This window comes from Vicia villosa, linkage group LG2 (assembly GCF_029867415.1).
Source record: "Vicia villosa cultivar HV-30 ecotype Madison, WI linkage group LG2, Vvil1.0, whole genome shotgun sequence".
Classification (NCBI taxonomy): Eukaryota; Viridiplantae; Streptophyta; class Magnoliopsida; order Fabales; family Fabaceae; genus Vicia; species Vicia villosa.
The window spans coordinates 135386759-135405642 of NC_081181.1; the positions used below are offsets into that span (position 1 = coordinate 135386759).

An 18884-nucleotide genomic window follows, 5' to 3' on the forward strand; every position below is an offset into this window, starting at 1 on the left:
CAATCGTCAACCAAAAACAAGTTATTTACATGTGATAAAGGAAAATCAAGTGAAATGAGAAAACATGAATTAAAATTTTCAATTCCAGGTCTTAGGACCTCTAAACATCCCTAATTATATGTACAAAAGGGAATCAACATTATTGCATGAATGCATTTCAATTTGAGAGCACAAACGTCACAAGTATCTATTAAAAACGCATATTAATCGAGCTAAACAAAGCTAACCAAATACCAATCAAAACAAAGAATTAGGAGTTCATTTTTTATACACAACATCATGGGTTAGTCTACAGCAATCATGCAAAAATTGGTGGTTAAGTTCTGTTCCTAAGGTGTTAAACAAAATTACTTTGTAAAATCTATCAAAACCAAAAGAAACACGAACATACCAAAGCAAATGATTTATTAAAAATAGTAAAACAATTTCTAAAAATATACAAAAAATATCACAATTATGTACACACATGAAACTATCTAAAACATATTTTTATTGGTTTTTTATTTCGATTAAAACTGGTTTATGAACCACAAGTTATGAGAAAAAACAATTGAAAACAAAACCAAAATCTGTCTAGAAAGGGGGTGTGTTAGTGATGTTAGCATGGACTGGATTTATGTGTTAGCGCGTATGGGCCTCAAACAAAGGGGTGTGAACATCAAAGCGCTAGGCCCAGCTAGTCAGAAGTGTGTTAGCCTTAGTGATTCAAGGGTGTAGAAATGAATTACTCTGGGCCCAAGGCAGCAACGACCCAATCTCTCTTTTTTTTATTTCACTTGTTTCAGCATTTATTCTATCAGCATGCTACATTTCATTATTCTATGATGTACATGACAAACGTGACGTACCATGGCATCAATTGGTGCAGTAGTGTTAAGTGACTACAGGACAGAAATAAAATTCAACCAATCAGAGCCAAACACGTTGCGCTTCAATCATTTGCATATGGACAAAGAATGAAATAAAATGGGAACTGCAACCAATCACAGGCTGGCACGTAGGATATGAGGGATAAGCCGAAGAAAAGCAAACACAGGCGCCGGAGATACCTCCGGTCACCTTCACCGGCCATTCCGGCGGCGGAGACATACCAAAATCTCCAGAAATCCGAACCAACACCACCATCCGACTAGTTTTTCTTCACTGAATGCGAATCTGCCATCATATTTCCCTAACTCATTCTCTAAAATGTCAACTGAACCATGTTTCAGAAACCCTAACTTCAAGAAAACTCCATGAAAACGCGAGAATCACGCAGTAATAATCGTTACTCTATTCGCACAACTTACACCCTCAAGAAACTATTAATCCATGTAAGATACAACGCTCAGAGATTTACAAACAAATGCATCTAGCAAGCTCTATACGGATCTAGCATGAAAGCTGAGAGTTTAGAGAGATTCAAGAGCCAAACCTGATCGGATTTAACGTTTCCAGAAAGCTCTCCTATGCTCCGTTGTTCTTGATATGAATAACGATGATCCCGGTCGACGCGAACCGTTTCGTCTTGCTCTCCTTGATCATGGTGATGGCTGAATGCTACTGATGATGATTACGAAACTTGGAAGGGAAGGTGAAGAGCGAATGAGAGGTAGCTGCAGTGAAGATTCAAGGCTCCATTGATGAAGTTGGAAACGTTGATGAAGGTTCTTGAGGTTGGTCAATAGAGATGATGAATGTGGCGGCAGTGGTGGAGGTTTATTGTGATGGAGAGTGGTGGTTGAAGGTTGAGAGATATGGTGGTGTGTGGCAGTGGTTATGGCGGTTGCCGGAGTTTGTTATGGGGTAGTGAGGGTGTTGAGAGAGAGAGAGACGAGGGAGAGCATAAGGGAGTGAAAAAGTGAATCTGGAAAAGAATGAGCGTGTGTCCGATTTGTGGAGAGTTTTTGGCTTTATATGGTGAGTGTATATGGTTTATGGTGAGGATGAGTGTAGTGGATCTTTTCCTTTGCAAACTTAGTGAACAAGGGTTGTACGCAAATGGTGAGTCGTATGCATGCTCTTCATGCTGCAGCGTAGTGTGTGGCTTTTTGTGGAAATGTGATGCTGCAGTGTAGCTCAGCTTTTTCGTGGAGAAGAAATTTTGCATGGCCAATACATGATTGCGTGATGCCGTGGCCAAGAGTGTTCATGCAACTCACTTTGTGTACATATGGCTTCATCCATGGATCACCAATAATGCCAATTTTGTGCACTATGGAAAGAGGGGAATGAGGAGAGCAATTTACATGTTAGGTGTGGCGAGAAATAGAGTTTGGAGAACTGAATAAAATGACCCCAAACTTGTTGGTATGGCCCTGCACCATTCACGCGCGTGCAGCTTTTACCATGGCTTGGCATTTCTGCTCTGACACAGCTTTCCGGAGTAGCACTTTGAACCCTCGTAACTTGCTCCACACGTTACCAAATGACATTATTCTTGGGCCATTAGAAAGAAGACATGGAGTAGAGTAGGTTTACATTAGTATTGACCTTGGAAGATGTTTGGAGCCCCATAAATTTGGACTTAGATATGGCGCACCACCTGTTTGTTTAAATGCTTGCGCGTGATTCAGATCCTTGCCTGGCCAGATGCGTGTCTCAAACTTAGCGGGAAGGTGGCTTTGGAGCTTTGTAACTGATCCAATACTTATCACAATGACTCATTTCTTGGCTTGTTGTGTAGAAGACATGGAGTAGAGTAGATGCATACCGAGTTTAAGTTTGTAGGGTTTTTGGATTTCCGTATAATTGGATTCAAAGTTGGCACGCCACGTGCTCGATGAAATGTATCCCGCATGACCAGAAATGTGCCCAGCTGAATGACTTGAACAAGTGTATTTCTTCTTACTTCAAACCAATTTATCTTCTCAACCAAGCTTCAAATAAAAAAAGCCCCAACTAGAGAACTGTAGAATGCCATGATCTGAACATTTTTTATGTTGGGAATTTTCTGAAATAAGTTCTTTTGACACGTGTAAGTCAAGGCTGAAGTGGACTGTTCATCAAACATTAAAATGCCAAAATTTTTCTAAGTATGAAAACTTTCCTTTTTTTATTATTTTCTATTTTTGGCAACTTTTGTCAAACTCCCGATTTTATTCGTTCCTTGACTTTTCTTGACTGATTTTCCACCAAAAGTCAATATTTGAATAATTCTCCTGATTTTGACCCAAAAGTCAACTGTTCTGATTTCTCTGATTATTGATGGAATCCTTGGTTAAATCTCCTCCAGTCAAATCCAGTCAAACAAACACATCCACACAGTCAGTATGAGAAGCTTTTCACACATAGAAACCATTCTTGATTAACTGTTGACCAGAAAGTCCACTGGTTGACTTTGGTCAAAGAAATCCTGTTTTAAGGAACCAGATGATTCGCAAGCGTGCGCTCTTCAATCAATGCCCTAATTTGAAGCGGAGAGACACCCCAATCCAGGAGGACTTCAATGAACACAAAACCACATGATTACACCTCAGTTTCCTTATGCTCTGATCAAAAATTCTTTGCAATAGAGCTTTTTCTTGCTGGCCTTTGAATAGCACCAATGATATGCATGCATGGGTGTGGATTATGACCTAGGTGATGTATGTACATGAATGTAAAGCCTAAGCCAGTTAGAAGTAAAGGGGTAGGACAAATTTGGGGTATGACACACACCACCCTCTTTTACGTGTCACAAATGAAGGATAAGGTACATAATAAACTTGCCTAACAATATTTGACATTATGAAAGGATCATACTCTTTGTATTTCCGGTTCATTTGAATCTCAACAGTACCGTATGACCTGTCTATTTTCGTGCCTCTACTTGGATCATACCATTCACAATAAAACAAGACAACTTTATTGTCTGAATCCATGTAATGGTATACCAACTCGTAGATATGTTTAATAACTCCATAAAAGTCATCTTCACCACCATTTGTAACTCCTTTTACAAATACACCACTGTTTATGGTTTTTTTCCCTTCGGTCCATGTCTCAGTGTGAAACTTATATCCGTTCACGAAGTATGTGTGCCATTCATTTGCACTTTGGATAGGGCCTTCTGCCAAGTTTCTCAAATGGAGTATTTCTGGAGTTGGTGGAAACACGGTAGACAATCTTTGCTTGAACCATAAGGGAAATTGAGCATGAATGACGCCGGATGTTGACTGTACACCGGTACTATGAAAATAGGCATTGTTAAATTCCCTACAAAATATACACCATAAGTTAAATAAGTTTGGTATACAGACATTGTCAACAAAGGTAAAAAAACTATTGGGTAAACTTACTCAAGGTATTGTTTAACTTCGACGCAGTTGATCAAGACATGGACATGTGCGGATTGCATTTCTTTCTGGGTCAACCAATGCACACTCTTCTTTCCAGAAGGTCGACCTGGAAGACCGAATACTGATAAGGTGAATTGACTCCTCTGGTTGACATTTACCGGATTCCGTATGGTTCTAGGAGTTAACATCAAGTGATTGAAATAATGACTGCAAAAATGTGATGTTTCTCGATGCAGGTAATGTGCACATATAGAACCTTCAACTCTTGCTTTATTCTTCACTGATCGCTTTGAATCACCCATGAACCTTTCAAACGGATACATCCACCTATATTGAACTGGTCCACCAAGAAAGGCTTCATATGCAAGATGCACAGGTAAATGTTCCATTGAGTCGAAGAAACCAGGCGGAAATACTTGTTCCAACTTACAAAGAATGATTGCAATGTTTTGGTCCAACTTCATGATGTCTTCCACTTTTAAAGATGACGCACAAATATCTCTAAAAAACTGACTAATTTCAGTCAGTGGATCAAGAACATGTTTGGGTAGAGAGCCAAATGCAATTGGTAACAATTGTTCCATGAAAATGTGACAATCGTGACTTTTCATTCCATGCAACTTCCCAGTGTTAGGGTCAGCACACCTTGATAAATTTGATGAATACCCATCGGGCATTCTCAAATCTTTTAGCCATCGACAAACAGCTTTAGCTTCTTGGGAAGTCAAAGTGAAACAAGCCTTGGGTTTTAATAACTTTCCATTCGGTAGAGGCTTCAACTCCAACTCTCTTCTGTTACACCATTTTTCCATGTCTTGTCTGGCCTTTTCATTATCTTTTGTTTTGCCTTTCACATCCATCACTGTGTTAAATACATTATCAAAAAAATTCTTCTCAATATGCATAACATCTAGATTATGGCGCAACAAGTTATCCTTCCAATACGGGAGGTCCCAAAATATACTTCTTTTTGTCCAATTGTGCGTGACTCCATATCCTTCAATTCGGCATTCTTTGCCAGTATCTGTAAATTTTGGTAGCTCACTAACTTGTTCCCATATAGCCCATGGTGACAATCGAGGCGGAGGCGAATCTTTCACTCGTACATCTTTTTTAAAGTTTGTCAGGTTTCTTCTATAGGAGTGATTTCGTGGTAGGAATCTTCGGTGACAGTCAAACCACGAGCTTTTCCCACCTTTATCCAACGTGAACCCTTTGTTGTTTCCCATGCAATGCGGACAACCCATTTTGCCATGCGTACCCCAACCAGACAACATGCCATATGCTGGAAAGTCGTTGATGGTCCACATCAATGAAGCTCGCATTATAAAGTTTTCTTTACGTGATATATCATATGTCCATTCTCCAATCCACAATCTCTTCAAATCATCAATTAAAGGTTGTAAATACACATCAATTCCTGCTTTTGGACTCGAAGGTCCTGGAATGACGCACGTCAAAAACATGTATGGTTTTGTCATGCACATCTCAGGAGGGAGGTTGTAAGGGGTTACAATAACTGGCCAACAAGAATATGCGGTTCCCGACCCTTGGACATATGGAGTAAATCCATCAGAGCATAATCCAAGCCTGACATTTCTAGGTTCTGCGGCAAAATCAGGATGCATTCGATCAAAATGCTTCCATGCCTCGCCATCAGATGGATGCCTCATAGTGCCTAGACTTGTGTTATTTGTGTGATGCCATGTCATTTGACTTGCACTGTGCATCGAAGCAAACATTCTTTTTAACCTTGGTATTATCGGAAGATAAAACATGGACTTTACTGCTACACGGTCTTGATTAGTGTTAACGACTCTACTGGAAACTTTATATCTTGGACTCTTACAAAACTTACATTCCTCCAACAACCCATCTTGAGTACCAAACTCATTGTCGTAGAACAACATACAGCCATTAATGCAACAGTCAATCTTTCTTACTCTTAAGCCCAACTTCGACACCAACTTCTTTGCTTCATAAAATGTTGTAGGCAAGTTGTCTTTCATTGCAGTTGAGTCCAACATCATCTTTACGAAGAATTCCAAACACTGATCAGGAACATTCCAATTTGCCTTGGCGGCCAACAATCTCACACAAATTGATAACTTTGACTCAGACGATCCATCAAACAACGGCGTATTCATCTCATTCAACAACTGATAAAATTTCTGCGCTTCCTCATTCGGCAACTCTTCCCCACCAAAATCTTCAGGCTCATCATAGGTCACGTTCACACCAAAAGCATCCTCAACCATGTCACCTATCAGATTAAAATTTTCCTCATATTCCACAGGCGGCCGACTACTTGAAGCATGAGAGTTGCTAGTCTCTGGTACGTTACTAGGCAGTTCTTCACCGTTAAACGTCCAAACCCAATAATTTACAATGAAACCTCTTCTATGCAAATGAGCTGTTATTTCCTGTGGGTCACTAATTATTGGTCTACATTCACATTTAAGACAGGGACACCTAACTCCTCCTTCGCTTCGACATAATTCCTGAGCAAACGCCCAACTGATAAACCCTTCAACTCCTACTATAAAATTGGGTTTAAGTCCCATTCTTCCTGGAAATGTTCTATCGTACATCCAACTACGATAATACCGATAATATTCCATACTGCACATTTATACAGTCATTGTCATTTTGAGAATATTAAAACTACACATATTGAAAATATTATTTAATAAAAATACTACTAATATTTTTAACTACACATGTTATATTAAAAATACTACTATTAAATATTTTTAACTACACATATTATATTTTTAACTGCACATGTTATATTTTAAACTACACATGTTATATTGAAAATATTACTATTAAATATGTTTAACTACACATGTTATATTTTTAACTACACATGTTATATTTTTTTATTTTAAATATACATATATAATATATATTATACTTTTAATATATATTTTAATTTAAAAAATATATTTTCAATTTAATAACAATAACATATATTTCAATTTTAGAAATATACCATATAATCATATTATATTTTATTTTATTTTAAATATACCATATAAAATATATTCTACTTTTAATATATATTTTAATTTAAAAAAAATTTATTTTTAATATAATAACAATAACATAACATATATTCTTTTTCTATTTAACATATATTCTTTTTTAGTAATATTCAGTTTTTAAGATTAATATCATAAAATACATATATTTTATTTATAAAATAAAAAACAGATTTTAAAAATAAATCTAAACATTATTTATGATGCATGTGATTACTTATATTTTTTATTTTAAATATACATATATAATATATATTATACTTTTAATATATATTTTAATTTAAAAAAATGTATTTTCAATTTAATAACCATAACATGTATATTTCAATTTTAGAAATATACCATATAATCATATTATATTTTATTTTATTTTAACTATACCATATAACATATATTCTACCTTTAATATATATTTTAATTTTTAAAAAAATGTATTTTTAATATAATAGTTAAACATTTTATATATATTATTCTAAACATTTTTCTATAACATATATTTTACTTTTAATATATATTCTAAACATTTTTCTATATATTATTCTAAACATTTTTCCATATATCATTTTATATATAACATATATTTTACTTTTAATATATATTCTAAACATTTTTCTATATATTTTTCTAAACATTTTTCTAACATAATAAATCTAAACATTTTTCTATTAATATTTAAACAACATTGGAAAATATATTACACCCTAAATTAATATCCTAATTAAATTTAAACAATAACATAATATTTAATCTATAATTTCGTTTTATAATAACCTAATTAAAAAATAACTTAATTAAAAAAAAAAACCTAAAAAAATGTTTAAAAACTCACCTCTTCTTCAATCTACTCCTCCTTCTTCTTCCTTCACCTTCTTCTTCCTTTACCTTCTTCTTCCTTCAAATTAAATGAAAAAAAAATTAGACAATATATTGACAGCATAAAACACAGTATGAACACAAAATTATAAAATACTTTGAATACCTTGTAGTGCAATTGAATGAGATTGAAAGTTTGGGGATTTTGGGAGAGGATAACACTACTAGAAAAACAGTATTTAGTGTCGGCCATATATCGACACTAAAGGGATAAAAACCGACACTACAAGCTGTTTAGTGTCGGATTAGCTTCGGTGTCGGGGCAGGCTAAACGGTTCGAAGTTAACATGTTAGTGTCGGCCTATAAGGCCGTGCCTAAGTTAGTGTCGGTTAAACCGAGTCTATATCGAGACTAATCTTTAGCCCACGCTAAAGAAGTAAAGTGCACCAAAACATTAGTGTCGGCTAGTCGGAGGCTAAAGTCAATTTTTCAAAAGTCAACAGAGCTCTTAGTGTCGGTATGACCGAGACTAAAGTCAAATTTACAAAAGTCCATAAAATCGGTAGTGTCGGTTTTTCCGAGGCTAAAGTCAAATTTTATTTAAGTCAACAAAACCCGTAGCTTCGGCTCCGCCGAGACTAATGTGAACTTTTCAAAAACCTGTAGTGTCGGCTTGGCTGACACAAAAGTCAAATTTATAAAGGTCAATAAAACGCTTAGCTTCGGCCTGACCGAGGCTAAAGTCAACTTTTCAAAAGTCAATAATACGCCTAGTTTTGGTTATCCATATAAAAGGCCAAATGTGAGAGCAAATTCAACACAAACTATATTACCCTGTGATATATATGACCCAGTGAATCTATGATACCTCTTAAAGAACTATCCATAAGATCTGCATAATAATGTATATGCATAAACAACTATTATTTACCTCTTAAAGTTATGCAACTTACTTCCCTTTGAGCATACATGGCCAATGCCTACATAAAAGCTTGAATTTCAGTATCAATGTTGTTATACTATATATAATTAAGGAAAATAATAAGCATTGGGATTAACTGTCAGTTGAATAAGTGATGAATGCTTAATGGTTAATAAATTGTATGACTTGAATTTGTCCCTCGATTCAACATCTCGATTTAGATAGACTTTTGAGGAAATGTCGCATTTCCAAAAGCTTACATTAGAGACAATATATTCCTTGAAATATTATGACAGTTGAGATTCACCGAGTCAACTTTACAAAAGCTTACATTAGAGACGTCACACACAATCATTTAGAAGGCATACCTGCATTTATTGCAATGAAGCTTTGTCTGGTGTTGAAGCACCATTGTCGGAGAATATATTCCTAGAAAAAACACATAAGGATATTTTTTTCTTAGAATTTAAGTTGTGTTTAACTAATTAACCTATACCAGTTGTCTTAACTAAAGTAATGACAAAAGACACAACACTTAATTTCTATACCAGCTGAAGAACACATATTTGGAGAGCCAATGGAAAACACTAACAACTCTACCATTGTAATTTAACTCAGCTCCTAAACATAAATATATATATCAAGGGGAAAAAAGAATAAGAGCTTACGGTGCAATGACAACAATCGATCTTTCACCATCTGTTTTAGGATTTAATCCCAACATAGATGAAATAATGGTGTTCTCTAATTGTTTAGGTGACTGCAAAAGTTAGGATTTGATCGAGTAGTGAAACAAGAGTAATCTGATTCAAAAGCATCTTGACATTGCCAGTTTCTACAATAATGTGATCAAGCATTCCTGTAAATAATTTATAACTTAAAGTTAGCGGCTGATCTTTTTGTAAAACCAAAAGGACTATAATACTTACGTGTGGACTATATAACTTAAAGTTACTTGGGGATTCATACTTACTTGAAGAAATATTATATCAGGTGTAAATGCAGCCACACACCTGCAATACAAACAATATACAAATTATTTGATATAAGGCGATTGATAAGCCAATTGTTCAAACTTTTTGGCTAGTTGGTCTGAATGTATAATAGAATCACTTGTCTAAGTGGTTATAACTTAGTATAATCCTCTCCTGCCCCATTTTTAATGTGAAAGTTGAATTTCAGCAATGTAAAATGATATTGTTCATTGGTAAAACGAAAGCTCAAAACTCAAAAGGGTTCTTGTTCAGGGAGTTAGTTAGATATAAAACCAGTCATGTGCATTGACCTATTAACTCACAACTTAAGCATTTGGGATTTGGCTCTCGACATAGGACCAACTTAGATGCATATGTACAATAGTAAAATAAAATTAAATTTTGCGGAGTCTCTATTTTCACAAACTCTCCAATCAAGTTCTTTCTTAAAGCAAAAGTTATTTCTTAGTACAACAATAAAAGACCTCCCAGCTCATGCATTTGCCAATTTCACTAATTTCATTAAATTGTTTGAAATCAGAATATCTAACAAAATATAAAACAAATGTAGTACCTATGCAAGGCCTGGTCATCCAACAACTTTCCCTTTGCTCTAAACCAATATCTCAAACTGCATTTAAATTTTAAACAAGTTTAGACAATATGTAGTACCATTAAGAATCCCAGATATCAAGGCTTTGAGAAAATGATTTACAGAGGAAGGATATCAAAGGATTGTTGTAACAAGAAGATGGGAGAGATCACCCAGCTAACCTAGGAGGAGACTTGTTCTGGTTTGTTTCAAGTGTAGGGTCACAAAACCTTATCTCTGCAGGCCAGAGAATGAGTTGAGCTCTAGCAACTTCGTTCCAGTAAGTTCTGAAACATTAAAGTTTGTAAATAGAAAATCATCAAATAGACACATACCCATATCAATATTGTTGCAAAAAAATATAGAAAACTTGAATCAAACAAGATGTGGAGGATAATAAACCTTACATGTTAATAAACCAGGAGATGCTCTTCCTATTCAATAATGCGGCCATTGTAGACTCCATCTGTGAGGATTTTCCTTTGAAGGAAAAAACCAAACAATTTTCCTTTGTTTGCTCATGTAACAATTGAATACCTATAAATAAGATTGACAAGATCAATTGATTAGTTGCATATTCATAAGGTATCTTAAAGAAGAAAGGATAAGGAAAATTGTATTTTACCTTTTTGTTGTTTCTGCCATTGACATGCTAAGAGCAAAGTGATAGTAAATATGAGTGGACATCAACAAAATATAGATAATAAGCAAATGAAATTCAAAGAGAAATAGCACATAAAAATTCAGATGCAAAAAGACATAATTCTTTGACATCATAAGCATATTTGAAGTAACAATTATCCAAATATTACAAAGTAGATAGAAACTACAAAATACTGTAGTCATAGCTACAACAAAAAACAGCCCCAAACACTCGTAATACATTAAAGATCATATCCCATAAAAATACATCCGAGTTCTAATTTGTAGCCCCAAAAAATATATAACCAAACTACAACAAAAAACAGCCCCAAAAACTACTTCTACTAAACACTGCATGATCAATGTTCGTCTAAAATCTGGTCATCCAAATCTTTATCATAGTGAGGATTTGACGGTGGAATGACGGCACTAGTGGATTCAACATGTGTAGTACCAAACGTTTTCATGATAAATGCCTTAAATGCATTCATTTCACGTTCCATCTTCTTATCAAACTCAGACTCCATCTTCTTAGCAAATTCAGTAGCCATTTTAGCCTGTTCTTCTGCCCTCCGAGCAGCCTCATTTGACACTCGAATAGCTTCAGTTGCTTCTTGGAGTCAAGCTGCTGTAGCCTCAGCCATTTGTTCAGCTCTAATTCTAGCTGCTCTCTCTGATTCCAAGGATGTCCCAAACATAGATCCACGAGAATTTTTAGCTGGTTTGACAAAGCCTGTGGATCCTTTCTTCAAATTGATAGCTAAATCAGATGCTCCATAGACCCGGCCACGACTACGACCCCCAGCACAATCTGTCCATATCTCATTAATCGTCCCTCCATCTAACGTCTCGACAGCATCTCCAGTTTTTAATTGTCCCTCCATCTAACGTCTCGACAGCATCTCCTTTTTACAAATTTTCTAACCCCACGAACAAACTCTTCTTTCAATCCGTGTCTATCGGAATGTGCTCTATTGTACATCCAAGTACGATCCATTTTCTATATGGCAAACAATTAAGTTGTTAGCCATTAAACATTAAAACATAACTTATTCTATTTCCAAAAGCCATCTTTATTTAAAATGAATGACTAAATAAAATGACCAAACATAAAATGATATTGAAACAAACTAAAACAGAGATCAAATCAAGCATAAATCATGTATGTATCTACTCCATGAATAATAACTTACCCTATCGGCCTTCATTACTATAATGTAATATTCATCTTTAATTCACAGCCATGTAATTTCTCTTTAATTTTGAGCCTTAATTCATTAAAATTTTAATATACTATTTAAGTGCTTATTCTATATGTATTCTATAAGCTATTTTATTTGTGTTACCAAACATAGCAAAAATACAGTGTGCTCTTTAACTACCATATTAGAAGAAAAAAATGTATTCATGCAAAAAGAGTACCACACATATTCTTTAACTACCACACATTTAAAAAATACAGTATGCACTTTAACTACCACATATTTTAAAATAATTTTAACTACCACACATTTTCCAAGTTTTTGCACTTCAAAGAGAGTTGTTTTCTTTACATGTGTGACACTTCAGGCTAGAAGGTGGCTTGATAATATAGTGTTTTAGGGGTTATTCCATGGCTAATAGATTTAGATTCTAACATACTTTGTACAATACTTAAAATCAATACTTTGTATTAAGTTGACGTAGAGTAAATGTTCTATGTTCTGTTGCAATGGCACCGTTGCAAAATAAGCAAATTTAGCAGGGACATAAATCCTCTAGCATTTTTTTAATAGTACAATTTTCTTTTTCTTTCAGCTGTACAAAAGTTGTTTTCTTATTAACTACGTTCAAGAAAACAGGTTTTGTACTAACTTTATGTTACTAAAATAGGTTTTGTACTATGCAGTTGCCAATGTTGACTAAACTGATTAGCAATTACTCTCATAAGTAACTGAGAGTGAATTAGGAACTATTTATTCACTTCACATATGTTTTCATAAAATAACAGTAGAGGTGCGCGATGTCGGTGATATCGCAAAACATGATCCAAGTAATTTATATATAGCTATAAAAAATAATGAACCACACAAATGCTATCAAAACTTTAGAATACCTGGTTGTGTCGATGTCGACGATGCAGAAGCGATACTGCAGAACTCAAATGTTATAATTAGCCCGGAGAAATAACAATTACAAAACGTTATTATCTTTCACTATACCCTTCAAAAAGAAAAGATCTATCATTGCAAGCACACATATTGAAAACAGTTTACATCAGAAGTCATTCTTACCTTTAAAAGCACACTTTGTATCAGATATCAAGTTAGAACATGTTGGAAACAACTTATATCAGAAGCACGCTTTCTTACAGATATCAAGTCATTCTTTTCACACACTTTATATCAGATTTTAGAAGCACACATATTGGAAACAGTTAGAACAAAATATATCAAAAATTGTTTTTTTAAGAAGTCATTCTTAAATAATTCCATAGTTTGATAATCAGTTTAAAAACAATAGAAAATGTTATGAAAACATTTTGACCAGAAATCCATTATATATATTCCTTAATGGAAGATGGGTACCAAAATAGTTTGAAAATGGTTTACAGATTGTACCCAGAACATAAAAGATAAACTATAAACTATTAATCCATACAGAAATATAGAAATCGATGAAGAAATGGGTCTTACTGATGATGAAGAAAACGATGGATGACAAAGAAAGTGAACTTGCTGGTGCTAACGATGGATGACAAAGAAAGTGAACTTGCTGGTGCTAACGATGGAATTTAAGGGCTTCACCGTTCCTATCTCGATTTCATATTTGCTGGACTCGATGATGAAGGGTTTCGCTCGAAGGGTTTTGCTGAGTGTTTTTCGTTTGTAGGGTTTTTACGTTTGAGGGCTCAGATAATAAAGGAAATGTTTCTTATTTCTTTTTCTTTTTTGAGAAATAGCAGAAGCCACATTACAAATTGATTTAAGAAAAATTAGTTCAATTGATAATAAATAGCTTTAATTGATAATTATTCAATTGATTTAAAGCAATAATATGAAATAGGAGTATTATTTATTTAATCATATAAGATAATTATTAATCAATAAATAAATAAACGAAATACTAAATAAATTAATAACCAAGCAAATAAATTATTAATCAATTATTTCATTAAGTAAATAATAATTAAGAAATAAACTAATTAAGAAATAATAATTAATACGTATTCACTTAGTAAAATAAGAAATTAAATTATTTATTTTAATAGTTTATTTCTTATTAAATTATTTCCTCAATTAAACTTAATTATTGACTAAATAAATAAATAAATAAATAAATAAACAAATAAATTAATTAAAATTTCTATTTCATTTAATAATCATCGAACTAAAACTATTTTAAAAAATGTTGCTTAGCTTCGGCCAAGCTGAGACTATTAATGAAAAAAAATATTAATGCATAGTGTCGGTTAGCCAACACTACGAAAATTGAGCGCCAAATTAAAAAGAAGAGGGAAACTAAATAAATAAATATTAGTGGCGGCCAGCCGACACTAAAACTGAAAAAGAAGAGGGAAACTAAATATGTAAATAAAATATAATAGCGCCAAGAAAAAAAACAGAGGGAAAATGGAAAAACTATTTAGTAAATTAAATATTTAAGATTTAGTGTCGGCCAAACCGACACTAGCGTTTAAAAAATAAAAAAATTATTAAAAAGTTAAACTAATACATATTTAGCAACGGCTAGACCGTGTCAAAATAGTCAAATAAATTTTTTTAATAATTTAGAATAATATAGTGTCGGTAAAGCCGTAGCTAATGTATAATAAAAAAAATAATATTTAAAGTCATTAATTGGATGGGTTGTAGCTTGAGCTTAGTGTCCGTTTGGCCGACACTACTTTTGAAAGTTAGTGTCGGTGTCGGTGGCCGACACTAAATCTGGGCAGCTAAAAGCTGTTTTTCTAGTAGTGTAAAATTTGGGTTTGGAGAGTTGCAGAGAAGATGCAGAGAAGAAGAACAAATAAAATGCGTATGAAATGGTAAAGAGGAAGAAGAGAAAAGCGTGTATTAATTAACACATTAGCGACGTTAACATCACGTCTCAACTTTGCCACGTGGGTTGCACGTCGCTAGCCTGAAACGGTCAAAATAATAATTACACCCTCTGCCACATCTGTAAAAGTGGCAGAGTTATTTTCCCAGTTATTATGTAGCGACATGGAGGTAACGTCACTACTAAAATTCAAAAAATTCAAATCTCCCTCCAACTGCAACGTTAAAGTTTGTATTTTTTTTATTTTTTACTTTTTAGTAGTGACATGACTAACACGTCGCAACTATTTTTTTTTTAAAAAAACTCTGACACGTCTGATTATAACGTTGGAATGATTTTTTAATTATAAAAGTATGTTGAGACGTGGGAAACACGTCGCAACTACTGACGTGGAATACACGTCGCTAATATATGTCGCTGGACAACATATTTCTTGTAGTGAATTAGTGTTTAATTAATCAATTAACCTCTATAAATAACATTATAATGCTGTCAGTGACTCAATTTACTTGACAATGTCCTCTATATCAAAGTCAACGCAAGTTCTATTCATTTCCTACTTACCTAAGCAACCGGTCGCTGGAAAATTGATAAAACATGAGTCATGACAGGCTAGAAAGTACAAGTCATCAGACACCACACAATCCCAGCAGCAAGCAGCTCCACAATGTTCCAAATCAATCATTCAAAGGTTCTTTTCCAAGTTGAAATTTCACGCTTCAGTGCCTTTCACGTAAGAATCAGAAACAGTCCAGCTAACAAAGTTACAATACTATAGATTCCTCTTTTCTCATCTCCCAGCCTCGCGTTTAGAATACAAAACACAAGCCCAAAACCAAAAAGAGGAATAATAATGAATACCCAAAAAGAACAACAGCGCATTTTCAAACACGGAGTAACATCTTTTTGTTACTGACACAAAACCAAACTATCGTACTTACTTCAAGCATCTTATGTTACTCCCTCCGTCTCATAATAAATGTCCTATTTGAGCAATGCGCGGTTTTTAAGAAAATGATTGGATGTGTTGGTTTTAGTAAAAAAGTTAATGTCATTTACTAGAATACCCCTATTAATAATAGTTGAATAACGTGAAAGTTACTAAATAGGGGTATAATAGTGGAAAAATAATAATGATTGATGCATTGGAATTGTAAATGGACAATTAATTTGAGACAAGGAAAAAATGCAAATGGGACACTTATTATGAGACGGAGGGAGTATATTATAGCAGTACTATAAAATATAAAAATTAAAAATCTACCACAGTTATATTTTGGACAAGAACAGTACAAAACTAAAAAACAAAGCTACCGACAGGAAAATAATATCAATAATAACACCAACTACTTTTGGTTCCGAACCAACCAATCTGGGTTTGTTAACCTAAGCCTCGTGGCCGGTTCGGTTTGGTACTGAAATTTTGTCATTTATATCACAATATGGTTAAGTTAATAACCATGGTTTAGTTTTTCTCTGGTTAAAATCTTCAATAATCACACATTCATCATCATCAACATCATCATTGTCAATCATCAATCATCATTATTCAGCTTGAACTTTGACGAACCGCACAAGCAACAACCTGCGCCCACTGTCTCAACCTTGTCTTCACCAATTGTGGATCATCATCTTCAATTCATAACACAACACCAAAAAAAAAAAAACAATAAGAAAATAGATCAGAATAATTCAATAGCACAGATCTTGATTGGTAATAAAAGTAATTAATTGATAATTTGAAATGATAGAATTTAATAATTACCGTTGCCGAAGATGGCGTTGTGAGGACTGCCGTGAGGAGATGGAGTGCCGTCGCGATCGGAAGCAGCGGAGGAAGAAGGAGTAGTTTCGGTGACGGTGGCGGTGACAGGTTTAGGGTTACGAGAATCGTTGTAACTTCTATTAACGGCGTGATAAAGTTCAAGAGCGGGTAAAGTATCTACAAGTCTCCGATCGGTTTCAACTTCGGGAGAAGATTCAAATCCGAATCCTAACTCAATGCACGCTTTGAGTTCATCAACATCTTCATCCGTCACGCTCTTACTTCTCCGATTCTTCCAGTTTCCTTTCCTCCGAAGCCAGGCCTCGTCGCGATAAAGATCCGGCGACCAGGATTTCTGCTTCAGGAGAGGAGAAGAAAATTCCTGTCTGAACAAAGGAGGACGGTGGAAGAGGAACGAAGGAGGAGGAGACGACGGCGCGTGAGTGTCAGACATAATACCCTGCGGAGGTCGAGGGACCTCGCACGGTGGGTTAGAGGACGCTATGGCTTATTAGGTTTTTTTTGTTTTTTTTTTATTTCGGCGGTTTTTTGAATGGGAAAGAAGAGCGCAAGCTTTAAAGGTGGTGGATCAATTGGAAACCCTTACCTCTTTTTTATTGGTCCACTTCATGGTGACCTGTTTTTTTCTCTTTCTTATATTTTATATTGGCAAATTCTTTGGTACCCTTGAGTTTTAGTTGGGTACCGGTACCCTGAGTGTTAATTAATTTAAAATTTTAATTTTTTAAAAAATAGAATAATATTAAGAAATGATGTGACATTGAATATCTTCATTTAATTGGAGGAAGGTACCGGTACCCAACTAAATTCAAGGGTACCGGAGTGTTCACCTTTTATATTTGGTAAATAAATAAATAAATATCTTTTTGATTTTGTTTGGTTCTTTACTTGGCGTAGAATTAATGTATTTAATTGTTAACTTAATTATGGTATTAATTTGTTTACTAATTAGGCCAACCGGTGAATCCCGTTATTTGTGATTAGTGAGCTAATCAATCAATTTGACCTTGGAGGAGATTAGTATTATCTGTAGTTTATTTAATACGTACGAAATCTTCGGGGAAATTATACTTGTAATTTACGGTTATTACACGTGAAGTTAGTTAGATAGACTAATTGATGATATTTTAGATTAGTTTAAGATATGTAAGAAATTGCGATGAAAAAACAATTTTTACCTGGTCAAGTTTTTTTATACATGTATAATTCAAAATTTAAGATAAATATTTCTTGTTATTAGTACGTCTCAAAATAAGTGTCTTATTTGTGTTTTGCGCGGTTCTAAAAAAAAAAATTAGATGTGTTGATTTTAATGATAAAATTAATGGCATTTACTAAAATATCCTTACTTATTATAGATAGTGGAGTTGTTGAAAAACGTGAAAATTACTCCCTCCGTTTTTTATTATAAGTCGTTTTTAAAAAAAAATTGTATTTTAATATAACAATTCCAATGAATAATTAATGTTATTTTTCCTATTATATCCTTAAATATTTATTATTCTTTCTCCTTTAAATTATATAAATTTATCTTGCACATGTCATTAATGAAGGATAATTTTGTAAAAACCTTCATAATTTCTCATTTTCATACAACAACTATTATTTTTCTTAGTCTGTGTGAAAAGTCTAAAACGACTTATAATAAAAAACGGAGGGAGTAATATATAGGGGTATAGTAGTGAAAAAAAATAATAAATGTTGTATTGGTATTCTAAAAGGATATTTATTTTGAGACATAGAAAAAGTGCAAATAAGACACTTATTATGAGACGGAGGGAGTACCTTTATAAAGGTTTCTAACATACAC

General features: G+C 34.0%; 1 protein-coding gene across 1 annotated transcript; it reads right to left on the minus strand.

Moving 5' to 3' along the window:
- Nucleotides 1-16534: 16534 nt before the first annotated feature.
- LOC131652196 (uncharacterized) lies at nt 16535-17646 on the minus strand. Its single transcript, XM_058921992.1, has 2 exons — nt 17054-17646; nt 16535-16920 (listed from the first exon to the last, which is right to left on the minus strand). The coding sequence occupies exons 1-2, from the start codon at nt 17505-17507 to the stop codon at nt 16838-16840; spliced, it is 537 nt and encodes a 178-aa protein (XP_058777975.1). The 5' UTR covers nt 17508-17646; the 3' UTR covers nt 16535-16837.
- Between the last annotated feature and the right edge of the window lie 1238 nt (nt 17647-18884).